Genomic DNA, 20,495 nt, shown 5'->3' on the forward strand with positions numbered 1-20,495 from the left:
CTCTAAAAAGGTGACTATTCATATTTATGAAGACTTGTAAAAAATGTCTTCATATTTAATTATAATGTTTATATCAAGACTGCAGACTCACATCCTTATTCTTACTTGCTTTATCTATTCCTTTGGTTATACAATTGAGTCTCACGTGTATTATTGTGATGCAGATTCTTTAGTTTCTATAAAACAATATTCTCTATTCTTGACACCACGTCTTTTCCAATACTCTTCGAAATGCTTTCTTGTTATAAAGAGCAATATTATCTAAATATTTTATTATTTTGTAGTTTTCAATTTGACAGTATAATGTAATCCTTCATATTCAATGAAGAGTTTTGTAAACATGTGTTATGAGAATACTTTAACTAAAATAAAAACTGTTTAACTTAGTCAATGATTGTTCATTTTTGAGAATACACCAGATTTTTGCTCTTGGTATTTCTTCATACAGCATAGTCTAAAATCAGATAACAATTATTTATTATTATTTATATTTAGTATACTAGTATAATTAACTTTTGACAGTGGAACTGGCACATATCCTTTCCCTGAAAAAATGGCATACACAGTCTACCCATTGGCTCAAAATCAATAAAGGATTATAATCTATACTAATAAAAGGCAAAGCCCTCACTGACTCACTCATACTAGGGACAATTTAGGATTGCCAATGCACCTAACCTACATGTCTTTGGACTGTGGGAAGAAACCGGAGCAAACCCACACAGACACGGGGAGAACATTCAAACTCCATGCAGGGAGGACCCAGGAAGCGAACCCAGGTCTCCTAACTGCAAGGCAGCAGCGTTACCCACTGCACCACCCAGGTTATAACATGCCAAAGATTAAGATGCTGCTAAAAGTACCATGAGCTGCTGATTTGTAAATAATGGTGTTATATTAAAAAAAACTGTCAGTTTTATGGTAAAATATTGTAGTCAAATCATGAAAAAAGAAAGTCTGCTAGACATAGATATAGTAGATGACTGCACAAGGTGAGATGGATGGAAAGATGTAATCATATAAGATGGTGAATTTTAGCTATAAGGAAAGAAAGATGTCACGGATAGAAAATCTCAGTACTGTATACTATTATATACTGGGTAGCCAAGAGTGGGAAATAACCAAACAGCAATTATAAAAAATATATCGTCACGCTAGTGCTGCAGCTGGTATTGTTACTAATGCAAATACTAATAGCACTACTTCCAGTACATTAAATGAAATTCCATTTAAAAAGAACTACATAAACAGAGCAAGCTATTCAACGCACAACTGGAGGAGCCCTTCAGCCTACATAATAAACACAAATGGCCACAGTGTCAAAGCGTTTTGTACTCAATTAATGATAACCACAGCCTGCACAAGGCTGACTCAATGCAGCACAGCACCTAGCTGGTTTAAACATTTTTTTTTCTTTTTATGTGTAAAGAAGATCAACAATGACAAGAATAACAGATATATGTCAGTCTCTGACCTCCAAAGAATAAGCAAAGCAAGTGAATGACAATAAAAACAATGACAATATCAATATTACAGTTTTTTTTACTAACTTCCGTATGTGGGCCTTTGGTAATCCCTTCTGTCTACACTGACCATGTGCTGGAATAAATTCAACTGTCAACAATCACAAAATTAAATTGATAAATCATAGGAGAGATTCACCTGTTACACTAATGTAGTAAAATTAAAGTAACAAAAGAAGTCAATTAATAAATGACCTTCATACACACTAATTGGAGTTTACAACTTATAACGATACATTCACTTAGATCTGCCTGATCTGCCGTTCACAGAAACTCATTAAAAGTTAAACATGCTCTCAGAAACAAAGAAAAAAGTGAATACCTACACAGCTCAGTCTGCTAAAATCCCCTCTGGGACGTCTCGTTTTTTTCTTCCTTCGAAAATCCATACTGGCCTCTCGTTTGAAAACCTTTGATCTAAAACTCATTCCTGGTTGAAAAAAGCAGCAAAGGCACAAACAGAAGAACAAAATAAACTTCACGGTGATAAAGAGAACTATTTATCTGCCTTTGAAAACTGCTGGGTGCTGGGGAAGTAGTTCAGTCTCCATCTCAATGCTTTCAAACTGAGCAGACAAAGAGGAAAAGAGAAACCATAAAGCCTAACCCTCCTTCCTGAGGCTGATATTATTTGCTGCTTACAGTGAAACGTCATTTATGAAACTACACTATTTTTAAAGCTTGAAACCATCACACAATAACTTTTCTTACAAGCCTCCAGATAGCACCACACTGATTTTCATTGTCTTTTACCACTACTGGGTGCTGCTAAAGAGGGAGGTCATGTGGAGTGGCTGGTGTTGACCATTTCAGCTTCAAAGTAAGTGGTTTGCCATATGAATGTTTCTACGAGCAGTTTTTTTATTTAAAGGCATTCATAAAGGAAAATCAATACCTATTTTTCAATAATAATAACAGAAGTTTTAATCTTTTCTCACTTAACATAAATAAACATACATAATTCAAGTCATTGAAACTTGTATATTCCCTTTACCATGCAGCCTGCTCTCTAAACAGTAGTCTTCAAACTGCCACATTGATGTTTTCTGAAGCTTGTGAGTCTCAAGAGAATACAAGCAGCACAAGTTACCATGTTACTCCAGTCACCATGAAAGTCAGCAAGAGTATTCATGAGGTAATTATATTGATATTTGGTATATTCAGTTTATTACAGCTTTTTTGTACATCACTTTCAAGCTGCCAGTTGTAAACCATCCAAAAAGTGCAACACAATGTTGAGATAGATAGATAGATAGATAGATAGATAGATAGATAGATAGATAGATAGATAGATAGATAGATAGATAGATAGATTAAAAATGCTTTAAAAAACTGTGAGTATAAAAACAATTTTGATGTACGTGTATATGAACACACACAGATACATATATATAGTACAGAAAACAGGAATCACATTCACCAAAAGTGGCTGAACAGTGCAGCATGTGCTCCTGTTCCAACTCTATTGGTCCAGCTATGACAACTTTTAATATCACCTCTTATCCTCATGTAAGAGGAAAGCTGCCAGAAATCCTACTAAAAATGGTTATGAGAAAAAAAAATAAAATTGTCAGTACCGTATTTCCAGCCTAACATATGAATTAAAATCTTTATAAGATGCTCCTCTCAGCCACAAGCTGCCATTCTGTTGGGTTCAAGAAGAAGACTTGTCTTTTAAGACATTTGTTTCTAATTCAGAGCACAGCGAAAGACACAGGCTGTGTGAGAGCCAAGCCATCAGAGGATTCAGGAGCTCAATGATTTAATTCAGTGGAGCTCTGCTTGCCTGAAGGAGCAGTCTTCTGGCGTAAAGTGTCAGTTCTGCTGTGTTAACTCTGATATCATGACTACTGAAGTTTCTCCCTGTCTTTTCCAATCCACTTTTAAGTTTGACATCAAGTATGAGAGTACAGCATTTAAAAAGAACTCCAGTTTACAATTGTAATTACCACAGATGCCATAACACTGACAAAATGCATATTTATATGTAGAGCACATAAGTAACACTGGTTTTGCATTTCAGTAGTACGATTGTGTTTTCATTGAATATTATGTTTGTATTGTAGTTTAAGTATTGCAACTAGGGTATAATTGGATTCATAAGAGGAAGTGTACTTTGCACAGATTCTAAATGTACTACATTGAACATTTGGTATACAGTTATACTTGCACCTCAGCTCCTTTAGAGTACTCCTGCATAATACATGATAATTTATGTATGACCTGAAAACCACAACATTCATTGAACCCACTCTATTTTAGACTTGAGCATGAGATTTTGTGCTCCTGAGCCTGTTTGAAAAGTGGAAACATAAGTCGTGCTTCCCACTTCATGTTCCTCAACAGGTGTTAAGCTCATGGTTTTTTTATCTCTAGGATACATAAACAAAATAACACCGTAAATGAAAATGAGTAATATATTATAAATAATAAATCCATAACTATGATAACTTTTATTTTAGTACCCACTGTGGCACATCCTGAATTTTAAAACCAGGCCCTAAAAAAACACACAATGATAATCTGTAAAATTTACTTACTGCTGCTAGTAAAATAAAATACTAAATGAGTTAATTTCATTCTTATTTTTATTAGAAAATAGTTTTATTGTGAAGAGAAATCTCACAGTCACTGATTGATGACAGTAATCGATTGGCTGCCTAATTAAATGGTTGCATGCAGTTTTGCCCCCTACTGACTAAGGAGTTGTATTGTAGAGCTCATAGCTTGAGTTTCCCCCGTCTTGGGTCTCTTTGTGACACTGAGCTTAGTCTGCAGGAATATGGAAACCATTGCTCTATGCAATTCACATCTTAATGTAGGGTTTAGCATCTGATATTTTTGCTAAGTGGCAGTTGAGTAAGAACGAAAAATGCATTATTACTGCAGTTAAACCTGTAGTTTGCTACCTATACTGTCTACTGTCCCAGTGAATGGTTCCAGAGCAAGTTCACAATAATAAAAAGTTATTATTTTACAAGGCTATAGATGTTTGGGCTGTCACCTAACTGGCAACAATGAAAGCAACAAGGTCTTTTGATAGCTGTTACCATTTTTAAAAAGGTGAGGTGTTTCCAGTTTTTGTGTTCTATACCATATGCTGCCGTCTACTTGCCAAAAGTTGTCCAAAACCCTTCCATCCCTTTAAAGTTAACCCTCTCAAACCATACATTGAAGGTTAGACAACTCCACCATCTGTTAAGTCACCTGCCTTCTAAAATCCCTTTGGAATGTATCCTGTTTCTTCCACTTTAAGTCTCTCCTTCACCATGTGCCCTGTCTGGTGCCCTTTCACATGCACTGTGCTTACTGCCCCATGGAGGTACTCTTAATTCTGTGCTTCCATATTTACAGTATTTACCTCGCTTCTGCTGGTGTACAATGCCTTTACAATCACTCGTATGGCCCTACTAGGTTCTGTCTTTATGCTGTACCAACTTTTCTTCCCTCGGCAATCCATTATGTACCACACTATATTTTGTGTAAACAAGTGATAATATTGGCATGACATTACACTCTAGTTTGCGAAGAGACTTAGCTGGTTTGAAAGATGAAGAATTTAATCATTTTCTAGTCACTTCAATTCAGAGTTTATTATTACAATTTTGTATATTGCATATTTTTGCAACAGTGAGTCATATTTAAGGATAATTTATAACAGAATGTAATTACACGTACTAGCAATGAGCACAAAATATTTTTAATACCATTTTACACTGTTATATGGCTGAAATTGCTTTCAGAAACAACAGATTCCAACTTAAGAGTTAAAGATTCATGTGCTGTTGTTAATTTACACTGGATGTCGAGGTATGTGGCTAATTGTAGTTTTAATTTCTCAAACATAAAATTTCTCAAAGAAGTACCCAATGGAGATTTAAAACCTGTGCTGAAGCTAAAACTGTTGACTGCATCAGAACATGACAGATAAGTGATCACTACAAACTTTGTCAAGTGTCAGAGAAAAACTGAATCATCATAGTCTTTATACAACACAGCAGTGAGGCTGTTTTTAGTGTAATGGAAATACAGAGTACAATTGTAGTCACTGTAACATAAAGCATTGCCAAGCTATCATTCATATATTTCTACATATATTAAGCTGCTTCTATTTTTAACTTTTATGGACATGAACACCAGGGGCCTCATGTATAAACAGTGCGTACACACAAAAATGTTGCGTTAGAACGTTTCCACATTCAAATCGAGATGTATAAAACCTAAACTTGGGGTAAAGCCACGCACATTTCCACGGTAACTCATACCCTGGCGTATGCAAGTTCTCCGCTCGGTTTTGCAGACTGGTGGCACCCAACGTCAAAGCAGTGCTACTGTTCCATTGTGGTTTCCCTTTCTTTTTTAGATCCACATCCCTGACGCAGCTTTATAAATATACTGAAATTAACTGCATATTGTTTATTAGTTTAATGCATCTGATTTTAATTAAACTGTAACAATATAATGGTCCACAAAATGGTCAAACTATTCTAAATACCATAGCTGCTTTAGCGTTGTTACTCTCACTACACCTTCTTGTTCTGTCAGCTGCTCCTGTTAGGGGTTGCCAAAGCGGATCATCTTTTTCCATATTACTCTCACTGCACCACTCAGAGTAATTATATCACTGTATCTGAGTGCGAATCACAGCAGCAGCTGATCGGAAAGAGAATTATCGGTATACACCATCAAGCACACACTGCCTTAGCCATGCTGTCTATTGAACTGCTCTCATACGGCAAACACTTCAGAGCCTTTCCTGTATGGACCTCGCTGTTCAGAAACAGTTTCATTCCAAGAACTATAAACACACTCAATCAGTCCATCAAGTGCTTGTTGTAGAACTGTTTGTACTTATAAGTACAATAACCTCACTGTAAACTTGTGATACAGTTATAATACTGCACAACCTGAGCCACTTTATAAAGCGTGTATTTACATATGATGGCGATATCATTTTTAAGATGAAATGCAGCAAAATATGTTTATTATATTATACAGATAAAACTTAACCTTCATTTAAATAGTCTATATTGTTAATAAATAAACATGTGAGGACACTGTGTCCTAGCGCTAGCAAGGAGTTGGCGCTCCGTTCACGGATTGTTCCTGCCTCGTGCTGTATTCTTGCTGGGACTGGCGCGACACTGGATGGACAGAATAAATTAACATGTACTGCAAAGATATTTCAATGTTCCTTAAAAGTTCTGAAGAATCGGCATTCTAAGCTTACAGATGGCTTAAAATCTATTACAGAGCTGATTGTGTGGCGATTTGGTATTTGGAGAAAGAAAAGTAAGGACAGGAATTGGGGGTAAGTACATTTGAAAAAGACTGTACTGCTGCAATAAATTATTTCATCGAAGGTCACGTACGGAGCAGCAAGCATCTTGCGTAAGGCATGAACAATCACTGTGCCACCATGTTCCCATGTTTAATAACTGCTTTAACTCATATAATCATGAAAATTATACCAAGTATACATCTAAGTATTTTAATACAGTAATATCACGAATGTAATGGATTCTGTGTCCTGTCGGAGGAAGAGAAAGCCTGTTTAAGTATCACGTAGTTATTCATATACATAGAGCACATAGAACATCAAATACAAAACAAAGCATTTAACCTACCACTTTAGTTACGATGGGATTTGAGAAACTAGTAAATGAAACGATTTTAAGATGAAGTTTATGATGTTCTACTTTAATGACAAAATTAAACATTAAAGTGGAAATTTCGAGATTAAAGTTGATATTTCGTGCTTTTTTCCCCACTGTCTGCCTAATTTTATTCTCTGTACCTTAATAAGCTTTCATATGACACTCAGACGGTGGGTACGACTCGCCTTTTCATGGCGACTTTGATATCTGAAAACTCCTTTTTTATTTCGTGTGATTTTGTGAACTTGAGTTTTCGAGTTTCTCCAACACTCTATGTCACTCAATCAACTTCCTTTTGTTGTTTATACCACTGTTTAAACCAAAAAATAATACGTTTTTCCTAGCCTCCACTTGGTATTCACTGAAATTCTTCTATTTACCCCCGTGCTTTTGCCATTGCCTTTTCACAGAACGCTGAGCTTAAGGGCTATTTATATTGATTTGTATATTCAAAGAGGCGTAATTCTGGGAGGAGTTTGGGAGTGGCAGCAGGCGCACGCACGTGCGTTACTTTTTACGCTGACTGGGATTTATGTAGTGGAAAAACGTGGAAGTTGGCGAACACACAGATTTGTGCATCTGGATTATTTTGTGCGTACGAACATTTCTGCTTTTGTCCGTATGTCATGTTATAGCGTGAATTCTTCGCGTGCCGTTATGCATGAGGCCGCAGGTCATTTACCCACTTGGATTTCAAGAAGCAGGAGAAATGAGCTGCTATGACAGAGGTTTGTGCAACATGCCATGCAGTCTCAGAGATGAGCGGAGGCAGAAGCCTGACAGGTAGTGTATAAGAGAACTAGCACTGCATTTGGTAAAGCAAGGGACAGTACTTACCTGTACAGTGATAAAAAAAACAATACCATTGCTGTTATATTGGACAAATAAAGAATTTTGTAAATTATTATTATTATTATCTTTTGTTTATGTCATTCACTCAAGTACTTTTTGTGTTTCTTCTCGGTTATATTATCAAGCTTTTTTTTAATTTTTTGCCTGAGTCATAACCAGACAATAAAATTATACCTTAGAATCATCTTGTACTTTAACTTATTACAAACAGCAATGTTGTTTAGAGACTACACATTTAGGCAGTGCAATGAATTGAATGTTTTAATTTTGGGGTTCTTTTCTGTAGTGGTTTAAGTAGAACAAAATAACACCCGGTGCTATGATGTACAGGATTCTTAAACAATTGCTTCAGGGGGCATACTGGCCCACTTTTTTCCTCTAAATGTACTGTACTGACTTCTTTGTTGGTGGAGAAAAGGAGACAAATGATTCTGAAATGTAAATAATGAAAGGAAAAACATTCTATGAAGAAGTGAGGTTCAAAACAAGACAGAAGTAAGTATTGCACAGAAGAGAACAGGTAAAAAGAATCATTTTGTGAACTACAGAATATCTACAGTTGTTCACCCCTCTCACTTTTGGTCATGTGGAATACATTATATGATGCTTTTCAAGTAGCAAATTCAATTTATGACTTCACAACAGTTTATTGAATACACATATTGGCAACAAAATATCTTCACATATATAAATGACTACATGTTTTGTATTAATTCATCCATCCATTTTCTAACTGATTTATCTATTTAAGGAGCATAAGGAGTCAGTTCTCATACCCAACACCACTGTGCAGATAACAGTAATTATATTTTGACAGGATATACAAATTCAAACCTACGCTTACTCATAATAGACCAATGTAGAGCTGCTAAATAACCTTTTGGATGTGTGGGAACAAGGTTAACTTGGAGAAACATCCACATGAACACAGGGAGACTATGCAGACTCCATACAGGCTGCACCTGGGCTGGGATTCCAACTTAAGACTACAGTGCTCTAAAGCAGCAGTGCTACTACTCACTGTGCCACTGGAGGTTTTGCTATCAGCAACAAGAAAGTGACTTCAGAAAATAAATGAAGGAATGCCTTGTTAAATCAGGGAACATTTAAATCATAAGTAAGCCTGGCATGATAATACACGTATTATACAAATAAACGCAATAGCAGCAATGTACATATGAAACTAGTGCCTTTAGTCTGACATGGTCTCCAAACAGAATAGGTAAAAATATAAATTACATGTAATAATGCTAAAGCAATTATCCAACTTGCCCACCTTCCAACTTAAAGCAAAAAATCCCCCCATCCCCACCCAAACTACCCATACAACACCAGGAAAGAAATATAAAGGAAGTGAAAACAATGCTCATTATTTTTGGAATAATACAAACAGCACGAGTGTTTCAGAAAATGGCTTGTCATTTGTATCTTTGAATTCACTTTCAGTTCAAATAAAAAACATTTCAGGGTGACATGTTTTGCCAGGAGGTTTGGGTCAGTGTCTTGCTTGTTTGAGTTTACTACTTTTCTTTCTATAGTCCTAAGACTTGCTGTCAGGTTGACTGGCAACTCTAACAGCTGAAATTATATTTAAAAGATACAACAGTTTAGCTTTATTTACTGTCTTTCATTTTGAAAGTGTTGGGACAAAAACAAAGTCATCACATTGGCACATTGATTAGAATTGCTGCCTCATAGTCCCTCAGCTCTTAGTTTAGTAATTACTGAGTGAAGTCATTGGACACTCTATGTCTATGTAAAATTTCTCCCTATCTACAATATTTTCCTCCTACATGCCAAAGACATGAAAAAACATGAATGTGAAATTAGCTAATAATTCCACAATGACACAGTGACCTCCATTGTCCAGTATTCTTTTCTGCCTTGAGCCAGATACTGCCAGGACACACTCTAAAACTGACAAATCTGAACTGTACAAAGTGAATTCATGGGATAGTCTCCATCCTGTGTGTGAGTGTTCAGGGTCTTCCAGTATTTTTTACAACCCCATCTTGGAAAATGTTAGGATGGTTCAGAAAATGCAAATAAAAACAGAAAGAACTGACTGACTGATATTTGACCTAAAACCATTATAAGAGCCCATTATTTTATTGTTTTTTTTAAATAATATATTCCAAAAAGATTTGGACAGTAAAGAATTTACCACTTTGTAATGTTGCCTTTCCTCCTCACAATACTTAATAAACATTTAGAGGCTGAAGACAACAATTTGTTGCTGTAATTCTGTACCATTCTTCTTGTAAACAAGTATTAAGGTTTGCAACAATATAGGGTTTTCATTGTTGCATTTTGTGTTTCAAACATGAGCCACACAGTCTCAACTGGGAACAAGTCAAGATTGTATGCAGGCCAGTGACACACCTGCGCCCTCTTCCTATGTAACCATGCCTTTTTAATGTGCATAGAATATGGTTTTGCTGAAACCATGGAAGAGATGTCATCTTGAAGGCAGCATATGTTGCTCCAAAATCTGTTATGTACTTTTCGGTTTTAATGGTACCTTCATGGAAGTGCAAGTTATCCTTGCCCACAGCACTGACACAACCCACAACCATCACAGATACTAACTTCTGGACTTGTAGCTGGTAATGCTCTAGATAGTTCTTTTCTTCTTTGGTCCAGTGGACACAATGTACATCTCTTCCAAAAAACAGCTGAAATATTGGTGGTCCCATCATGGTTTGTCCCATGTTTCCACTGTGTAATCGTCCACCACAGATGCCTCTAAGCCTACAGGAGTCAACAGCTGTTCCGCACAATGTTAACACACAACTTCCTTTTTGATTGATACAGTTGTAACCAGAATTTGTGGATATCAGTACATTTTGTGTTACTTGATAAAGGCGTGTGGAGTTCAGGTTGTTATGTCACTTATTGGTAAATTTTCTTGATGCAGTACTGTCTGAGGGACTGAAGATCATGGGAAGTCTGGCTAAGCTTGCACCCATGCCCTTCACATTCTACAATTTCTCCAGATTCCTTGAATTATTTAGTAATATTATGTACTGTTGAGGTTGACATACCCAAATCCCTTCTTTAAAAACATTATTAAACTTTTTAATGATTTTCTCATACATTTGAGGGAAAATTGGCAATCCTTGGCCCATCTTTGCTTCTAAAGGACTAGACCTTTTCTAGAGGCAACTTTTATGCCAAAGTATTACAATCACCTGTTGAGCATCATCTGTTTATACTCACATTATTATTTTCTTTTTTTAAGTCATTATTGGCCCTAAATTTCTCAGCCTAACTTTTTTTGGAATGTGTTGCAGTCCCTCACTGGTAAGAATGGATGTATATTTAGGAAAAAATAAAGCTGACCAGACTAAATATTACATATCTTGGCGTTATACTATTTATGATGGATTATAAGTCAAAGTGAATTCTGAAGTCCCTGCTTTCTGTCTCAATTTGCATTTTCCATACTGTCCCAACTTTTTCCGAGTTGGGGTTATATGTTAAATATCCTAAATACATGCATTTCAGTTTAACTGGTGACTTTAAATTGACACTATGGATGGGTGTGTGAGTGCCATATGATGTACTGCTGCCATATCCAGGATTGATTCCTGCCTTCTGCCCAGTGCTGTTGAGATAGATATCAGGTTTGTGTAGCTAGAAGAGATTTAGAAAATGAATGGATGGGTATATCAAGTGCCAACTGCATGTATGTGGATTCTTCAAATAAGGACAAAATCAAATTTGAGTTATATGCAGCTGTAGTAAACCTAACATAAAAATCTATACAGTATGTCAGGTGAATTTGGTTAAAATATTTTTGAGTTAAAATATTTAAATATCTATTTATTTCTGGCAAATTTGAATATTTGCAAATTAAATGACTTTTTAAACAAAAAAAGCCTCTCTGCAAAATGAACATAACATTCTCAATCCCTTGCTCAATCCCTGTACTTTTTTATACCTTATCTGTTGTTGTTGTTCCTCTTATTAGAGCATTTGAACATTAGAACAATCTAGGTGAGAACAGGCCATTCAGCCCAACAATGCTGTTCCTATCCACTTAATCCTTCTAAAAAACATTTTCTAGTTTTGGATGTCCCTAAATTCTTACTGTCTATCATGCTAGTTGGTAGCTTATTACAAATAACTTTGGTTCTCTGTGTAAAGAAAAGCTTCCTAAAGCCTGTGCAAAATTTACCCTTAACAAATTCCCAACTGTGTCCCCATGATCATGATTAGAATGAACACAGGGTAGAGTGGTGGCTCTAAGGATCTGTGTTGGTATCCAGAAAGTTGCCAGTTCGAATCCCTGTCACTGCCAAAAGAGATCCTACTCTGCTGGGCCCTTGTGCATGACCATTAACCTGTAATTGCTCCAGGGGTGCTGTACAATGGCTGACCCTGCGCTCTGACCCCAAGGGGTATGTGAAAACTAACAAATTCCTAATACAAAAATTGTATAAGGCAAAAAAAAAAATCTTGATTAACTCAGCTTAAAATAATAGTCTTTATCCTCTATACTAATTACCTTCATAATTTTGAACACTTCAATCATGTCACTTTTTAATCTTGTTTTGCTTAAACTGAATATGCTCAGCTTTTTAAAGCTTTCTTCATAATTCATCCTCTATAGCCCTGGAATGAGCCTAGTCGCTCTTCTCTGGACCTTTTCTAGTGCTGCTATGTCCTTTTTGTAGCCTGGAGATCAAAACTGCACACAGTACTCAAGATGAAGCCTCACTAGTGCATTATAAAGCTTGTTTTTTTAATATTACTCTAATAACTTATAAAAATGCCACACTGTTAATGCTTCCAATTATGGACTATGTACTGTCACCCAATTGGCTGGTAGGGCTACGTTATGAATGGCCTACTGACAGTCTTCTCTGTTAAAAGGGCAAAATGATTTTATTTATCATTGTTCGATTCCAGATTCTGCCACCTCTTTAATAACTCACTCTTGCACAAAACAAAAATCAACAAGAAAGACCTTTTTACAACTGTTTTGTAAAAATGTGTTTTTCTACATGCTGGCTCTGCTTAGAATCACACAGTGAGTGGTGGGAACCTGCTTTAAAATATGGCCATGGGATTACACTGATGAAACCCTAGCACATTTTCTTGTGAATTTAGTGTGTTTTATTTAATTTACTGCATGATGATGGGTTGAAACCTAGAATAAAGCCTTCTAATATGTGTGCAGGCTGGCAGCTTTTAATTTCAATGTAAGAAACCTCTTGAGAATGTGCTACTTACAATTTGGAATTCTACCCCTAAATTAATTAGTTGGGTCCATCATGTTTCAGTGAGTGCTTCTGAGAAGGCAATGTAATGCAGAAGAAGGGGCGGCATAAAAAAGCAGATTTAATGCCTGAGGACAGCGTTGTACATACAGTATGCCTGGCATTATATAATTAAGAAAAACTAACAAAAAGGAACCTAAGCCTTTCACTTCTACCCTAAGAATAAAGTGTAGCTAAATGATAAATTTCATTATAATTTATAAATACAGGGCTGCACAGTGGTATGGTGACTAGCAGTGGCGGCTGGCCAATAGAGGGCGCTAGGGCGCCGCCCTCCCTGAACCACACACACAAAATAATAATTATATAAATTATTTAAATGTATAATTATATGATGTGATATATTAGAAAATCTTCTGTAAAAATAAATGTTTTCACCATCACCATATAACTTCTCTGCCTGTCAGCACGTCTCAATTTCAGCTGAGGGGCGATCGAGATATCGCCCAAAGGAGGCAGGTCTTTGTAGAATTTAGTCAAATGCTGATTCAAGATATAAATATATTCAAGATGTGACATAAAATTTAGCCAATCAGCGTCCTCAAATCTTAACTGAAATGGGCGATTTTTCTGTCGCCCCAAGCAGCTAAAATCAAGGATGGTCTGTAGTGGCGCAATTTTCAATTAACATTACGTGACAATGGTGGACTCAGGTGTTGTTAATTCCGGACACGAACCCAACTCTGTTCAATCTCTACTCCAATATCCGTTTGAGAAGAGAACTTTGGCAGAAAAACTGAAGGTAAAGGAGCTGGGTCCAGATCAGCCTAACCTCTTAATCAGACAGCAGATAAGCGAAAAAGGGAAGAAGTACACGAAGCTACTCTTCCAGTTGGTACACCAAAAGGCCTGGCTATGTGGATGCGTTTCTGCTAATGCCTTATTTTGTTTCCGTGCTTGTTGTTTAAAGCAACTGGGACAGATCCTGCTTGGACAGTTACGGAGTGAGAGATATGAAGCACCTGTCCGAGAAAGTAAGAAAACATGAGAACACCAGGACACACATGGATAATTCCGTCAAACTAGCCATTTTGGGAAGAGTAAACATCGCTACTCAGTTAGACGACGGTCACAGGATTGCGATAAGAAAACACAACGAGGAGGTAGATAAAAATCGGTATATTTTATCCAAGATAATTGATTGTGTTAAATTTTGTGGGGCTTTTGAGTTGGCCTTGCGTGGCACGATGAGACTGACTCGTCAGACAACCCTGGCATTTTTAAGGGTTTAGTGGATTTTGTTGCCTCGCTAGACAGTGTGCTAGACAGTGTGTTCCTGTACAAATAAGTAAAAAAAAAAGATGCAGTTTTTTTTTTTTCCCACCACAGTTATTTTCCTGTACATGGTTGTCCTCACATTTGTCGTGTGTGTGTGTATATATATATATATATATATATATATATATATACTGAAATAATTGATCAGACATGATTTAATAATGTTCTTTAACTTTGTCTGCATTGCAATAAATCATATTGCTTTGATTTGTGAAGAATTGTTTGAGAAATTGTTTGCTGTACCACAGCCCCACCTCAAAACATTTTCACCAGCCGCCACTGGTGACTAGTGATGTTACATCACATCTCCTGAAACCTGGGTTTGATTTCTGGCCTTGCCACTGACAGTGTGGAATGTGCATAGTCACCCTGTGCTTAAATGAACTTTCTCAGACTACTCTATGTGCTCCAAAATCTGAAAGACATGAAGTTTAGGCTAACTAGTAGTTCTAAAGTGGCACACAGAGAGTGATTATAAACATGTCCTGAAATTAAATGGCATCCCATTTGAGACTAGTTTCTGCTTTGCGCCCTATATAGATGGGATACATTTTGGCTTCCTACTGCAATACATGAAAGAAGGTTCAAAAATTTATATATACTCTGAATGGTTTATTATAATTATGATATCTTCTGCTGTGGTGTTCCCTTGTTCCATGGACTCACTATTATTTCTTATTCATTTCGAGGATTGAAGGATCAGTATTGTCACGTGTACAGAGTACTATAAAATTCTGACTTGCATGTGCTAATTAACATGCAACACATTGACACTCTGTTATCATGACTAATGAGTGTATGCAGACAGTGTGTTGTAGTGGTTAAGGATTTGGACTTCAAACCCTGAGGGTGTGGGTTCATATTCCACTATTGACACTTCATGACTTCGAGTAAGTCACTTGACCTGTCTGTGCACACATTGGAAAGAAAAAAGAAATATAATCAATTTTAGCTCTCAAATGGTGTTAAGTTGCCTTGGATAAAGGCACTAGTCAAGTAATAATTATAACTAACTTACCTGAAAAAAAATATATTTTTAAGTACATGCATGTAAGGAAATTTGCTACAATTCTACCTTTCTGGCAATAAAACAGGCCATCCATCCATTGCTTTTCCCAAACATTTGTGTAGAATCTGGTAATGTCTTGTATATTATTAATTTAGGCAAGAATATTAGGCTGAATTTAATAAAAATTACTAATGGTGCCAAGCTTCTATATATAGCAGATTATAGAACAGCAGCTTACACTAATAAGAATGGTCTTTGTGCTTTAACCTTTGGGAAGATACACAAGTGTAAAGAGTAGTGGAAGAGTGGTCTCCATCTGCATCTAGGCCATGACTTGAGTTCCACACAAAGATAAATGAAGGGCTGACAAACAGCAAGGACCATCACAAAGACTGCCACATAAGATACATATGTAAGCAAAGTGATTGGTAATATATTATTTGAGATGCAAAGCAACATCAGAAGTTGTTCAATAGATAGATAGATAGATAGATAGATAGATAGATAGATAGATAGATAGATAGATAGATAGATAGATAGATAGATAGATAGATAGATAGATAGATACTTTATTAATGAAAGGGTTATGTAAAATAATGATGTATTGATGTGCTCCAAGAGAATGTGTTCATAACCTAACCCAGTCATGGAGTCACCTCTAAATTGGTCTGGTGAGAGTAAGTGAAAAAGACTATTTGTTAAGATGGACTGGCTCATTGCTCAGGGTTTTCTCGTGCCTTGCTGGGAAGACAGATTCCAAAACCCCTACCAAATTTGGACAAACCTGGTTCAAAAAGTGAATGGAAAGATGGATGAATAATCTGCTTCAGATAATGATGAAGTCAAAAAGCAGACAAACAATGAAAGCTGCACAAAGCACTCTTGCAGTTGTTGGCCCATTTTGTGTATTCTTGCTCAAATGTTAATCGCATGCCTGGCTGCATAATGTTATTGTGAGGATAGGATTACTTTAAAAGCCTACTTCTGCGCTTTACACTGGCCTGTTTCATTTTTATGTGCATAATCCTGTTTTATTCTTTTCTGCCATGCAATGCTCAGTAAGTGGAGCTTAATGCTCTCTATTAGCAGTACCAGTTGATTTTTATAGTGGCAATCACAGAACGGATTCTCATTTATTTTTACAGAGCAAGCTTTTACCATTCAAAAGGACAGGCAACTTCCTTCTCTTTAGGCTTCTGTACAAGACAGATTCTCAGCATGGCTGATATCATGCACATGGATTTCAGTCTGGCCCACAGGACAGACTCAGCAAAGCAGAGAGCAGCTAACTGCAATGACCCCATTGACGTGCTGCAAAGACGGGAAGAAAGAGTAAGAGAAAACCACAGCCTAGCAGAGCTACACTGCACATCCGCCCAATCCTCTCAGCTCACACATGAGCTGTCTTCTCTTTTTATCCTTTAATCATGCAGTATCCTGTACATGCCTGAAATCATTTAAATGTAAGAATTTAAATGGTAGAGCTATGAAATTAATCACACTACACTACATGATATCCAGTGAAGGGTTACAGTCCAGTAATTCTTTCTGGTTTCCCATTATCTAATCCAAAATCAAGACTTTCCAATAATGCATAGTGAATAGGATGGTCCAGGGAAAAGGAAACATGTAGGCAAATGATGACAACAAAGCATATGGACAGCATTCAGTCTGCACATGAGAAAGACAGGAACCTGTACAGTGATGCTGGCAATACAAGTTGCCACTAAAGGTTAAGAGGAAGGACATTTACACACAATGCCATGATTTGAGCAAAGCCCCACAGGTTGCTCCATCTGTTTTGGGCTCATTTAATTTTATCTCCTCACTATTAGGAAGAATACTGCATTTCAGCATTGCTAACTATCACTTTCAGGTTTGATTTTATAAACTGCTCAAGCCTGTGTATATGCAGCTTTCTGATTAAACACTGTGGTTTTCTATTTCCAATTCAGCACCAGATGTTTCCATTAATTATTATACAGTAGCCTTAGGACTGTATTTAGCTGTGAAAATGGAGTGCACTGTGTGTGGTGCTGAGGCACTGCCTTGTGCACCTGGTAGGAGTTAAGGTTGTCTACCTTCTAGATAAAAATGATTTCTAGTGTAAATTTTGGACTAGATTCAGCACAAACACGCAAGGCTGGTTGTTGCAGGTATTATGGGTTTCTGCTGTTACTGAAAGTCTTTAAGTTCTTAACAATGTTACTCATCTTTCCATTTTTTTAAACTCATCCTTTACATTGAATGCTGGTGGGTAGCTACAGCCTGTTCAGTCAGCAATAGATGAAAATCAGGAATCCAGCCTGTCTGGAATGCATGTCTATGATGGAGTATATTCATTCATATACCCATACTCATTTACTGCCAGTTAATGTGTGGTACATCATTAGGAAGCACAAGTGAAATGACGAATATTTGCAGATATAAACATGCAAACCTCCCACAGACAGTGAATGGGCTTGAAATAAAATCCAGACTTCTGGTGTTATGATTTTGCCGCTCCAATCATTTTGCCACTGAGCCGACCTTCATGTATTCATTCATTCATGTAAAATAATTAGCCCGCCGTAGCATACGGCGGTGTAAGAATAGGAACGGAAAACGGTGAGAAAGGAATTCAGTATAACAAAGGCTTAGGAAACCACCGTTGCAGTATAACGAAAATAGCAAGGAGCGAAACCAATGCCAATGGTCGAGAGAGTACCTTCCTGCGGTAGGCTACGGAAAACATTGACATATATAGATAGACGCCGCATTCACTGTGTTGCACAGTCGACACGATAAAGACAGCGTGTCCGCCCTATTGCGAGTGATAAAAGTGCCATTTAAACTAATACAGGTAGACGTGGAAACCAGGTTTTCTGATGAAAAAAACAATAACGTTTTAAACAGTATCATTTACATACAACAGGTTTTGGTGAATCGTTTACATGCAATTATTTATATCCATTTATACACTAAATGCGTGTGTATCCCATGGTTTTAGAGTTGGTGGGCAGAGCTCTGTGAGTTGGTGGGCATGGCTCTCTGTCTTGCTTGCCCTTAGTTAGAGTTAGCAGGCGGGGCTCTGTGAGTTGGCAATCGTGGCTCTCTGTCTTGCGTGCGGTGTAAAGTCAACGTGGCTTAGAGGTGCATGTGGACTTCTGCACAGATGAAAGTGACTGAGGCTGTGTTTGGTGAGTTGTTGCGTGCCTCAAGAGCGACGCTGGACTTTGGAGGATGCTTACAGTTAGCGAGCGTGGCTCTGTCGTGCGTATCCCATGACACCGTAGGAGGGTTAGAGTTGGCGGGCGGGGGCTCTGTCTTGCTTGAGCTCACTGTCTGGCATGCCCTTAGTGAATTATTTATATAGATAATGCACAAAATCTTATAAACCTTTGTTCTCTTTGTGTAGTAAGTGACAAATTATTTCAATCATTAGGTAAAATGTTACATTAATTAGGATTTGCAAATCCGTTTATGAGAATTGTAGTGCAAGAAAGTGGGAACATGTGCCAGGGTTAAGCTTCCTCCTGAATTCTGTTTAAATTACCATTCAGAATGTCACAAGGCATAAGCTATTTCATAAATCCTATGTAGCTAACATCCCAGTCTGCAGATTATACTGTCCACATTTAAGCTTTACTATAATATTAGGCTTACGCTTAAAAAGTATAAATTTCGACTTTAGTTTCATGACTACTGGCACAACAATGACTTTCTTATTTTTCATTCCACTATTACCCCCAGACCTTAAGAACAACTTATTGCAAAATATGCCGTATCCATTCAGAAAGTCTTAAGGCATAAAATATTTCTTAAATCCTATGTATCTAACATCTCCACATTAAGACTATATTTAATATATGGTATTCTAAAATAAAAGTTTAAAAGAATTCCTATTTTAAAGATGCTAACAACAAAGTAAAGTGAACAATTAGCTAATGGTTATTGGACATCCATAACAAAATCATCATGTTTTGTACAAAATACGGAAATTGGAGGATATGAGTGTCTGTTAAAAGGATACAATCACAGAGAGTATATTCTTTCTAAAGTATATTCACAAAAAGAGCATATTCATTCCTAAACATATGCAATCTTCTTCTTGCATCTAAATTGCAGCTAATCTAAATATTTGTAGTTTAAGTGGTAAATGTCTATTCTAGGCCATGCTGTATAGCCTTAAAGTGTCTGTCACAGAATTTGTGGGGACAACTGCAAACAAAACTGGCAATGTGACAGACATGGCAAACAGAAACTGTTTGAGTAAAGAGTGAAGGAGGGAAATTAAAACATAAACAGGTTTAGTAAATACATAAAATGTCAAGTCAGACCTGACCCCATGTGTCTTTTGTGGATTTTAGAACTGTTATTTATCATAAACATTCTTTGGATTTTATTCTTGCTTTGTAAAATGCTGTGAAACATAACTGGCTGTGAAGGTGGCAAACAAAAATAAAGGCTGATAAATGTCCTGGGTGACATGGCAGTGTAGTGGTATGAACCCTAGTTTTAAACCTGGCCTGCCTGCTGCCATTAGGAACTTCAATGCTTCCTCACACCATTCATTTTTTTAGCATAATATTTATTATATGCTTTAATTCTATTGTCTTGTATTGTACATTGATATTTGTGTGTTTTTTGGTTTTCTGCAGTATAAATTTTAATTTCCTCTTTCGGGACTAGTGAAGTACAGTATATCTAATCAAATCTAACCACAAAGACATACAGGTCAGGCCGGGCAGCATGCACCGGTACAGCGTGTTGCCACACCCACTACATGACAAAACAGCTAGGGATCCAGGTTGACAACCCCCCAGGCAGACACACGGTCTTGTCCCACCCTCCGGAAATAGCATCTATGTCTCGCAACCATATAGCAAGACAGCAAGCATATAGCAAGACA

General features: G+C 36.9%; 1 protein-coding gene across 11 annotated transcripts in view; it reads right to left on the reverse strand.

Annotated features, from left to right (window-relative positions):
• Positions 1-20,495, reverse strand: part of dock10 (dedicator of cytokinesis 10) — a 407,603-nt gene that overhangs the window by 250,506 nt on the left and 136,602 nt on the right. The window contains exon 1 of one of the 11 annotated variants that reach the window (XM_039756204.1): positions 1,850-2,073. The exons of the other annotated variants lie outside the window; for them this stretch is intronic. Within the exon in view, the coding sequence (XP_039612138.1) occupies positions 1,850-1,951 (102 nt within the window). The 5' untranslated portion in view covers positions 1,952-2,073. Of the gene's footprint in view, positions 1-1,849; positions 2,074-20,495 lie in introns of those variants that run through there. 11 annotated transcript variants of the gene reach the window in all.

The sequence above is a fragment of the Polypterus senegalus genome, chromosome 1, assembly GCF_016835505.1.
Source record: "Polypterus senegalus isolate Bchr_013 chromosome 1, ASM1683550v1, whole genome shotgun sequence".
Taxonomy (NCBI): Eukaryota; Metazoa; Chordata; class Cladistia; order Polypteriformes; family Polypteridae; genus Polypterus; species Polypterus senegalus.